The 11,466-nt window shown below is 30.9% G+C and overlaps 1 protein-coding gene across 4 annotated transcripts in view; it reads left to right on the top strand.

The window, feature by feature from the left end:
- The window catches only part of LOC122710879 (solute carrier organic anion transporter family member 5A1), a 54,646-nt gene that overhangs the window by 39,671 nt on the left and 3,509 nt on the right, over positions 1 to 11,466 (top strand). For all 4 annotated transcript variants that reach the window (XR_006346006.1, XR_006346005.1, XM_043929081.1 and 1 more), the window contains exons 2-14: positions 209 to 503; positions 2,434 to 2,634; positions 5,075 to 5,128; positions 6,215 to 6,320; positions 8,243 to 8,459; positions 8,709 to 8,852; positions 9,224 to 9,439; positions 9,521 to 9,628; positions 9,711 to 9,944; positions 10,025 to 10,567; positions 10,687 to 10,876; positions 10,968 to 11,156; positions 11,252 to 11,403. Coding sequence is in view for 2 of the 4 variants with exons in the window: in XM_043929081.1 (XP_043785016.1) it covers positions 313 to 503; positions 2,434 to 2,634; positions 5,075 to 5,128; positions 6,215 to 6,320; positions 8,243 to 8,459; positions 8,709 to 8,852; positions 9,224 to 9,439; positions 9,521 to 9,628; positions 9,711 to 9,944; positions 10,025 to 10,567; positions 10,687 to 10,876; positions 10,968 to 11,156; positions 11,252 to 11,403 (2,545 nt within the window). In the remaining 2 variants the exon portion in view is untranslated. The remainder of the gene's footprint in view (positions 1 to 208; positions 504 to 2,433; positions 2,635 to 5,074; positions 5,129 to 6,214; positions 6,321 to 8,242; positions 8,460 to 8,708; positions 8,853 to 9,223; positions 9,440 to 9,520; positions 9,629 to 9,710; positions 9,945 to 10,024; positions 10,568 to 10,686; positions 10,877 to 10,967; positions 11,157 to 11,251; positions 11,404 to 11,466) is intronic.

The following is an 11,466-nucleotide window of genomic DNA, read 5'->3' as shown; positions in this document are numbered from 1 at the left end:
TTTGATTCTTTTAGAATATCGCTTCATAAATAGATTCCTAAGCCTTTTACGTGTAATCTTACGAGCAATTATCTTATGGTAATCTTATGGGGCCATCGAATGCGCGGGTCTGGAGTTGCTGGTTCGACCGAGGGAAACAGGGCTGGAGTGCAAAGGGTTAATTTGAAGGAGGGCAGAGTCTAAATGGGGATGGTGGTTTTTGTTGCAGGCAACGGAAGCACTCGGCCAAAAATGTCGACGGTGGGGCCGTGATTCGACGATTTTGGTAGGAAGGAAGCCGAGGGACGCGAAGAAGTGGAGGAGAAGGAAGAAATGGCGTCCACAAGCGGGCACAAGAGGAACGGCTCGAGTTCGAGCATGTTCACCCATAAGCGAACCGAGTCAGGCGGCGGTTTTATCGGCCACAAACGTGCCGAGAGCATATCCAGTGCCTTTGGCCACAAACGATCCGAGAGTGGCCACAAGAGGAACGAGAGCAGCGGAGGTGGTTTCGGCCACAAAAGGTGATGTTCCTCGCCTTTTCTCCTAGATGAAGAGAATTTCCTATTCATTGATTCCTCTTTCTCTCTCTTAATATTTTTTATTCATTCTTTCATGCAAGTATCACAAAATGTCGTACTTTTCGAACCCTCCTCTTTCTCCTAGGGAAGAATCTCTGTTTTCATTTCTTTTTCTCTAATATTTTTCCTTTCTTTTTTTTAGAGAATATGTGCAATGTAGTTGGCTCAAGCCACATGAGATTAAACTGTTTCTATTATTTTTTAGGTTTTGTCTGATATTTCTTTTTGAGGAATCAATGTATAAGGTTTTAAAGGATCTTTTAAACTATCCTTTACTCTCCTTTGTTCAAACCTGAGACCCTTTATTCTTTTTCTTTTCCATTCTCTCTCTTTTGTAATATCTTTCCTTTTCTCAAACGAGTCTGTGCTTCTTACAATGGATCTTACTGTTTGTATCAGAGAATATGGTAGGAATTTTTGTTCTCTGCAAATTTTTGTTTTCAATTTGAAAATCTTAATAAGAATTTTATCGGCACGCACGTATTTCGTTAAAAGTCTATGAAAATATTATTATCCAATTTGAATTCTTTGAACAATTATTGTTTAAACTTATTTCTTTAGAATGGTTCTTTAAAAGGTAGAAGTTTTTGAGTTTGTTGGATTGTTTTAAACGATAAAGGTTTCCATCGATATTTAAATTTCTCCAGCGCCTAGAAAAGGTTATTGTTTCTTTATTATCACTTTTATTACTTTGCTTATCGGTTTATCATCAGTTTCGTTACTTTTCCCATCGAAACTTAAACACCCGCCAATCTGTAAAGTTTTCAAACTCAATTTTCTCGAAAAACGTAGCTCGGAGTGTTAAAATATCGCGCTGAATATTTCTCTTTTCTTTCTTCAACGTTCATTTCATTATCATAGTAAAAATCGTGATAATAGAATCGAGATGACAAACAAATAGCATCATTGCAGAATAATTAAGATTTAAAGTTTTCGTTATATTTTCATCCTCTTGAGAATCGTTAAAGAAAACATCATTTTATCAATCCCTCGATTATTAAAATTGGAAAAAGAATTGCACTAAAAATAAAAAAATAGAAAAAGATAATAAGAATAGCATAACCATGTGCGTATCTTGAAGCTCTTCTGTGATCAGTTAATATTTAAATCGGGAGAATGCCGTAGATATGCAATTTTCGCGGAGATCTCCTCTCTGGTGAGGGCGAAAAAATTCAAATAACAGAAGGGAAGATTCTTATTACGTTAGAGGGTAATACGATGCTTGGAGGGAGGGAGCCTACGTGTAATGTTTAGATAAGTACAGGTTGACGGTGTTCAGGGGCTTCCAGAATTCTGTTTGTCTTCTCTATTCTTGTTGGATAAAGAGAAATTGCGTGCACAACCGACTTCCTGTCTCTTTCGCGGAAAATTGATAAATAATTAAGACTAATAATGGATTATTAATATATTATAAAAATTTGCAACGGGAAGGATAGTTATAATATTTTTTAATCAGAAGTTTTTCAAATTAGATGTCTCTAATTATTCTTGTCTCAAATGTCTCTAGAGTAAATGATCAATCAATTTATTCCTCTCGAAAATTAAAGTTTAATCTCATGATAAATGGATAGATTTATTTTCCTTCGTTTTTACAATTTGAGGATTTTAATAAATCCTGTATACACAATGATGATGATTTCAGGATTCAACGATCGATCGAGTCATCGATAATTAAATAAGAATCGATATTTATTTTGGACCACGACACGTTAAAATCCAAAAATCTTCGCTATCATTTTCATCAATTTATCCAACGAACCAAATCAATCAATAAATGTTTCTCAATAAAACGACAATTAAGTTGGAATTTCGATTGAAATTCTCGGGATGCAACCTTATTTTGAAATTATGGTAACCTTCGGTTACGTTTCAGGTCCGAATCTGGTAGCAATTATCATGCTGGGCATCGAAGGAACGAAAGCATGTATGCTATGACTGGTCTGTACGCTGAGAGCGCGACCACGGGAACCGATGAGACCACAGACCCACTGCAAGCAACCGGTAGCAGACTGACTCATGACACCGTCATCAGGTGTCACAGTAGAAATCCCAGTTCTGGCCTCGTGGACCATAGGTGAGTATTGCGGATTCACGCAAAACGAGACGATTTTTTCTTTTTTCTTTAAATCTTACCTAGGAATGCGTACAGGGTGTTGATATGATATAATATTCGTGGGATAACTTTTCAAGATATAAGCGTGTAAATTATAAATAGATTAAGAATTTCAAATATTCATTTAATATACAGAAAATACGTCATATTATGTAAAACATATGTTAAATTAGATTCCTATACTTTATATCACAATAGATCAGTATATTCGTGCAAAGTTGTAAATAAAAATTCGATTTTTCGTTAAAAAAAAACATGAGAAGAAACTACAAATTTTGCCATCGAAACCTATTCAGGAAATAGAGAAAATCATGCCATTGAAGCTCCTTTTTGTTTTATCCCGATATCTCAATTGGTTGCCGAGATATAAGGATTCAAAGTTTCTATAATATTTGAGACGGTACAGAGATTATGAATGGTGGCGCTATCTAGTGACCTACATTTTTTCTTGGAAATACGTACGTTTTTCCAGGAATCGCATCTTTCGCTTGGCTGGAATTTGGGATAGATCAGTGAGAGGAGTGCGAGAAAGAGAGATCCGAGTAAACGACAAGAATGGAGAGAATAAATGGTTAAAAATTAGGCTTTTCTTTACACGACGATATCTCGAGAACCGGAAGTCGTATCGAGATAAACAAAAGAGGGTTTTAAAGAGAAAGATCCCACGCTTCTAATGATGTTTCGTTCATTGGCCGGAAGTAATTATCTTCGGAGTTATAGCGATTCAAATTTTCCCTGATTTCAATCGAGTTTAATCGAGTTTAAGGTAAATGATTAAAAATTACCTTTCCTTTACACGACGATATCTTTGGAACCGGAAGTCGTATCGGAATAAATAAAAAAGCGTTTTAAAGGGTAAAGTCTCGCGCTTCTAATGATCTTTCATCCATTGATCAGGAATCATTATTATCGGAGTTATAGCGGTTTAAATTTTTCTTAATTTTAATAAAAATTTCATAATCGTAAAAATTTTTAAATTACGCGATAAATATGTTTATTCGTGGAAAATCATTGCTCACGGTTTTACTAATAAATATATGAACGTGTAAAAATTATACAAATTTTTAATGCTAAGAAAATACATAAATTATAAACGGAAAACGAACGATTGCAGCTTAGTTGTTTTGAAATGAAAAAAATGACGTACTTGACGGATTTAAATTCGAATAATACTATTTCGTTTGAATAAAATAATATGTAAGAATGATTCACGAGAAGATTGCACAATTTACGTATCATTATTTTTATCATTCAATATTACATGAATTATTGATACAAACAATCGAAACCCACATTTATTATTTTTCCATTATTTCAAGAAACTTTATACAGATTGTCTCTCTTATGCAGGTAGAGCGCATATATCCTACTCGTTTCACAAAATATTTTCACATTGCAAATGATGCGTTAGCATCAGAATTATCATCGTTATATAAGTAATAATCGTGCGTAACACTGAATAGGACAAATTATCGCGAAAAAGAGAAAGCGAGGCATTAAGAAGTAAGCCATGAAAATGGTTATGGGTGTTTCTTCCTGTTATGAAATCGGAAATTTTTTGCATCCGCGAATTTACATACAGAAATAGCTTCTAAACGACCGTGGTAAAAATTGTAAGGTGTGACCCTCGAAATCGTGAAAAGTGAAAGCATCGGGTTGACCGTGGCACCATTATTCGCAAAATAGATATTTTTATAACTGTTACATTTATCGTATCACATCCTCTTACGATTCCTTTCTCTCTAGATGTCCCAAGTTGTCCCAATAATTCTTTAGTATGCAGATCTATTTTTCTAGAATTTTTATTAATTTTTTTATCCTACTTATATACTTCAATGATTGTTTTATAATATTTTTGGGATGACAATCTAATATTTGTGAAAGTGCAATGGCATGGGGATATAAAAATTTGTTGGAAGAATGATGTAATTAATTTTTAAATGTTTAAGAATTAGTAAGAGTAAAGTCTTGATCTATCTTTTAATACATTCTTTTAATACTTGTATATAAAATATTATAAATGAAAATTCCGGATATAGATAAAATTCTGTATATCAAAATTAATATTTGTAAAAGAAATATAAATGCTAAATTTTATTTCAATATATATTATGAAGAAATATGAAAATCTGTGATGTAATATCTCTATATCTAGTCTTCAATTCTCAATATGGTTTGATCCTTTGGAAAAATAAAAACTTAGATTCTTATAACATCTGTAATTTATCCAATTAATAAAAAATTAATAAAAAATTGAATGTCAATGTACAATGCTTAAATCTCCAAAGGATTGATCTATTTGCAATTAATTACTAATCTATCCTCATATGCACGCGATCACAGTGCATCATTCAGCACGAAATATTCATGCTTTTTGTTTCTTCTTTTTACACTTTTTCAGAGATTTTATCATCAAATGTCACAGCAGGAATCCCAGTGCTTCCATGGTGGACAGGTAAATTTGGCACGATTATCGTTTATACAATTAAGACAAAAAAAAGAAAAAAGAAAAGATTATATGTGATTAACGCAAAAGTTAACATTTTTTTTCAATCTGTTTTTTCTTTTCTTTTTTTTTCAATTTTATTTCCATCGAATGAATCGTCCTCTTTTAATCCTTTAACTGTATCACGATTAGAATAAAATTATCATTAGAGGCACTTCCAATGTTATTTTCTATGGTCTAATTTTACATGAAAATATGAGCTCTGTGATGAAAATATAGAAGAGCCGGATTTCCTTTTAAGAACAGCGTTGGCGATGAACGAAGAATTTATTTTAAATAAGGAATTGAAGTGACGCCAAGTAGGCTGTATAGACTCTCGAGAAGTTAGCAATCCGTAAAATCCAAGAAGAACGCTACTTTGAGATGTAAAATAACGTTGAATTAGCTTAAGTAGAAGTTGAATGTCTATGGTAAAATCGTGAATGGCAAATTAGAAGAACATTGAAAAATATTAGTCTAGATGACAAAATCATCAATCTTGGAAAAATCAGAAAAATGAAAAATTTAAAAATATTGAGATATTTATAGAAAAAGGAAGAAAAATTAAGCTTTTAAAAGTTATTATCTCATTTACTGGAAAGGATGTGAAATAACTATATTAAAAAAAAACTTAAAAAATATATTATTTATAGAAAAAATGGCAGAAACATTCTTCAATTAGTAATAAAAAGTACATTATGTACAGTAATTATGAAATTCTTCCTATATTTAATCACAATATTTATTATATTAAATAAATTTACAATAATATAATTCAATTTTCATAAAAATTAAAATTGAATAAGATTACATTACACTTAATAATCATAAATTTATTCAAAATTTATTCGTTTATGTTTACAATATCATTTTAAAATTGCAAAATTAAAAAAATCCATTTCAAAAATAATATCAACAGTCTCTTTATATCTGCTGGTTAAAGGATTAATCGAGTCACATACGTGCTTCTCGCTTCGTTCCTCCATTCAATACCAAAATATCTTACAAAAAGTTTTGCAGAAGATTCTTAAAGCGTTTTTCTTGTTGGTGGCACAGGACAGAGAAAGAGAGAGCGCAAACCCCACCGTTTAATCCGGATTCGAAGGACTGTGGAATCCTGAGCTGCAGGCCGGCTTTTATACAAAGATTCGCTGGAATAAAGGTTTGTAAAAGTCGGTGTGTGCTTCCTTAGATCTTCTTCTTGCTTCAGATCTGACGTATACTTGTATTGCGATTTATCTAAACGATTCAGTCGAAATTGACAATTGGCTTATAGAATTATCTACAATCTTGTTCATGAATCTCTTGCTAATTTTAAATATAAGTTTATTAAGCTTATTAGTGGTTAATATTAATTTGTAAATTCGTTTTGTTTGTAATATAATACACAATGTTTTTTTTTTATTAAGGATTTTCTTTTTTCTTATAAAGTTTAGAAAAAATAAAAGTTCTTAGAATAGATCTATAATAAACCATATAGAGTTATAATTTCTTAATTCAAAATTCATTTGGACTATTTATCATTTTAATAATACTATTTATTATGATTCCAAAACTTGAATTAATCTATTTAGATTAATTCATATATTTGTTGCAATGAAAATAAAAAATGAAATATGAAATATGATAAATTTTTAAAATAAAAATTTAATGAAATAATATTACATGAATGAAAGTAGATTCATATTAAAATTATTAAAATATAATATTTTCTTATTTTATAGACATATAATTGGTATAATCAATATAAATATATAATCATTATGTTCAATATTCTGAAACATGTGTTCACTGACTTGGATCCGTGTATATTACACGGATGTACAAATCTGGTATCGTGAGTCATCATTTTGAAAGGATATGACATTGAAACGATGCTGACATTCCGTGAAAGGTTCTAATTGTAAGTCGTCGCAAGGGAACATAACGTGGAGATATCAGACAATTTGATATTGATTTCATCATTTAGTTCTTCTTCTGGTATAATCATATGATTTGTTGTTATTAAAAAATGAGATTAAATTTTATTAAATTTCTGATTCTTATGGAGAAATTTTTAAAGCCTTCTAGATAGATTGAATATTTTTGAATATTCTCTGAAATTTTTAAAGTTCATGGAAATTTACACAAAAGTGAAGTAATTTGGAATGAAAGCACTTTATACGATGTATCGAGAATCTGTTCACTTTTGATTTATCAAATATGGCACGTTGATTATCAGCAAAACGTTTTATCCAGTTCCCATCATCGTTAATGCAGCGTTTTACCTTCGTTAGTTAAAATGCACTCAAGGGTACAATGGTGGAATCGATAAAGTTTCTGCTTATCTAATCGGGCTTTATCGTTCGATTTGACATAAAGGATGTATCAAAGAATCGATAATATCAGGAACACGTATCTCTCAATTTAACATGATAAAAAATCCTTTTGTTTTGCCTCAACGGAGGAAAAAAATTATTTCTGTTAAAGTACACGAACACAGAAAATTCTTTGTCAAATCGAAATTTTTATCTCGTAAAATATCGTTTCATTTACATATAAAATAAATATTGTTACGATAAAACAGAAAATTATTTTCCATTTTTTAGTTTCAATTGTGATTTTACTAAAATAACAATATCAATATCAATTTATCCAATATTATATTTGTTTAATATAGAGAATATTCTTCGATAACATGTACCATACATTATTAAATAATTCTATATCATATTTGCTATTTTCAAACATGGTCAAACAATATGAAAAACACATTTTCATAGTATCAAATATTCATAAGATATTCCAGCAAATATATACTTAAGTTTCAACTTAGTGAAACACTAAAAAAGGAGAAACTTGTATAATATTAAAGGTATATGGCGGAATATATTCAAATTTGTCATCATTGTATTTTTAATTCACATGTGTGCATAAATAGGTAGAACATGGTACCAAATTTTGTAATGGATATTACACGAATTGCTTCACTTCTCAGAATGATTGAACATATGAAAGAAAACACAATCAAATTTCCATTTATAATCCACTACTCATTAACACTCGTTAACGAATTTACCTTTTGTTATCCCATGATTTTTCCAGGTGTTTGTGTTCCTTCTATCGTTTCTTGTCACATTGCAACAAGCACTTAGTTCAGGTTACATAAATTCTGTGATCACGACCATAGAGAAAAGGTTCGAAATCCCGTCCAGCCTTTCAGGCGTCATTGCTAGCTCCTATGAAATTGGAAATGTCATCACTGTCATCTTCGTCAGCTATCTTGGTAGCCGAAGACATATACCTGTTTGGATAGCGATTGGTAAGTGAATGGAAAATATATTTGATCTTATTGTTAAAAACAGAATATTGTAATTGTCTATATTATAATAATATATTGTATTATATTAGGGAATATTATAATATTACAATAAGTTATCTGAAATTAATTTAATTTTTAATTATATTGTTATGATATAATTAATATATATGGTATAATATTGTAAGATTGACAGAGATATTATTTATTGTTTCCCCTTCTTTTTACTTATTATTAACGTTATTGTTTCAGGCGCTGTCATAATGGGATTGGGATCGATGATCTTTATGGTGCCACACTTCACAGCCGAGCCCAATTTAATGACGGCTGTGAATAACTCTAGCTCAGACAACATTTGTCGTGGAATTTCGTTACGCAAACAAGACATGGACTTGGGTAAATATTAATGAATTGTGAAACGAGAAATGCATGCAAAAGATTATAGATTCTATCAAATTCTGCAATATTTCACAACAAAGTTTTCAAGAAATAAAATTTTATAGAAGAATATAAAATATATTTATTTTTTCATAATTCTTTTTCATAGCATCAGCTACCAGCTTTATATTTAAATAAATATAATAGAAAAAAAGTGAATTTTCTATAGAATTCTTTTCGATTTCATATATTTTTAAAAGAATGAAATTATGATAAAATAGTTAAAGATATATTCAATATTGATTATAAAATATTTTATTGCTTCATTATCCAATTTTAAGAGAGGAAGATTGTTTGGTAAAGAAAACGAAAATGTTCTTTCTTTATAGGTCGCCTTTCATCTGGATTATCATCACCACCTTTAGCACCACACAACAATTTAAGAGGTGATAATTGCATTCAAGGATCTCCATCTACTGCTGGTCCTGTTATGTTATTTGTACTTGCTCAGTTACTATTAGGCTGTGGTGGTTCTCCTTTATTTACTCTTGGTACTACATATATAGATGATCATGTACGACCAGAAAGTGCTTCTTTGTATATTGGTAAGAATTTGCGATTTTAAAATATTTAAAATTCACGTCATTAAAGACAATTTATTAAATAATTTCATTTATTTTTTCTAGGTTGCATGTATAGTATGGCAGCTTTTGGACCAGTTTTAGGTTTTCTTCTTGGAGCTTATCTATTATCATTTCATATGGATTCATTTTCTGGAACAATTATCAGTATAGGTGATTCAATAAATTCAATAAGATTTTGTTTTATTAAAAATTATAAAGTACTATTTATAAAATAAAATAAATTTTTCTCTAGATCCAGGTGATCACAGATGGGTAGGCATGTGGTGGGGTGGGTTTTTACTCTGTGGCTTACTCCTAATTTTAGTGGCAATTCCTTTCTTCAGTTTTCCAAAAACTTTACAACGAGAGAAAGAAAAAATACGTATCATTGAAAAAAATAAATCATCATCGCAGAAAGAGAAAGAGCAATGCAAAGAACCAAAAAAAGAAAAACTTGATGATAGTGGTTATGGAAAAGATGTGAAAGGTGATGAATATGAATATAATATATTTTAATTTAAAATATCTGAACTTTAAATTAAGTTTAAATATAATTTTCATTTTCAGATATTCCTAGGAGTATGTGGAGACTGGTATGTAATCCAGTATATGTAGTGACGTGTTTAGGAGCTTGCATGGAATTAGTGATTGTTTCTGGATTCGTGGTTTTCTTGCCAAAATATTTGGAGACACAGTTCAGCCTAGGAAAGAGTCAAGCTAGTGTATTCACCGGCTCTATAGCGATACCAGGTGCCTGCATTGGAATCTTTTTTGGCGGATGTTTGCTCAAACGTTTAGAATTAAGACCGAAAGGTGCGGTTCAGTTCGTTCTTGTCTCGAACATGATATGCCTGGTGTGCTATGGTCTCCTTTTTTTCCTCGGTTGTGACAATGTAAAAATGGCTGGGACCACTATACCATATTTTAACAGCAGTACAAAGGGTCCTGAACCCTTTCAAGTAAATCTCACTGCCGCATGTAATTTCGGTTGCGAATGCCGAATGACAGATGTGGAACCAGTCTGTGGAAACAACGGTCTCACATATTTTAGTCCTTGTCATGCAGGTTGCACTGCCTTCAGTTCTAAATCAAATTTCACTAATTGTGCATGTAAGTGTACAATTATACAATATAAACAATATAATAACATAAATTAAGTATATTGTTTAGCAATATATATGAATTAGATGATTATATTGTTGGTAATATTAGATACATTTATGTTTTAGGTATACACGGAAATTTAACAACGATACCTCCAGTAGCACCAGAATTTGCAGAGGTAACGGTAGTACCAGTAGCTACTGCGGGTCCGTGCACTTCGCCATGTAGGACTATATTTCCATTTTTAATTTTACTTTTTTTTATGACATTTATTGTTGCCATCACTCAAATGCCTCTATTAATGATAGTATTACGGTAAGTTTTATTTTTATTTTCTCTATATATTATTATTTTAAATTATACATTATTACATTTTAATTTTTATTTTGAATATATACACATATAGATCAGTCTCAGAAGAGGAAAGATCGTTTGCTTTAGGCATGCAATTTGTAATCTTTCGACTATTCGGTTATATACCTGCTCCTATTTTATTTGGTAATTTAATTGACTCTACATGCTTACTTTGGAAAAGCACTTGTGGAGAAAAAGGTGGAAGATGTTTACTTTATGACATTGAACAATTTAGATACAGGTACAACTCTAATATCGATGCACAATTTCGAATAATTAAATTTTAGGAATGATATTAAGCAAGAAAGTATTTTCGTTGACCAAAATATATTTCAGATATGTTGGACTTTGCGCTGGCATTAAGATTTTAGCTTTGGCATTGTTCCTTATTGACTGGTGGTTAGTTAGAAGGAGAAGACAAATGGAAGACCATGCACCATCTCTTACTGTCAACGAATTTGTAGGGTCAATTATCAGCCTTGATAAACGTAAGTTCAGAAATATATACAATTGATATTTAAATAAAAAATCAAGAGGATAAAGAAAGAATA

Source organism: Apis laboriosa, unplaced genomic scaffold (genome assembly GCF_014066325.1).
Source record: "Apis laboriosa isolate Shangri-la unplaced genomic scaffold, ASM1406632v1 scaffold15_cov152, whole genome shotgun sequence".
Lineage (NCBI taxonomy): Eukaryota > Metazoa > Arthropoda > Insecta > Hymenoptera > Apidae > Apis > Apis laboriosa.
This window is presented reverse-complemented; position numbering and strand designations above follow the sequence as displayed.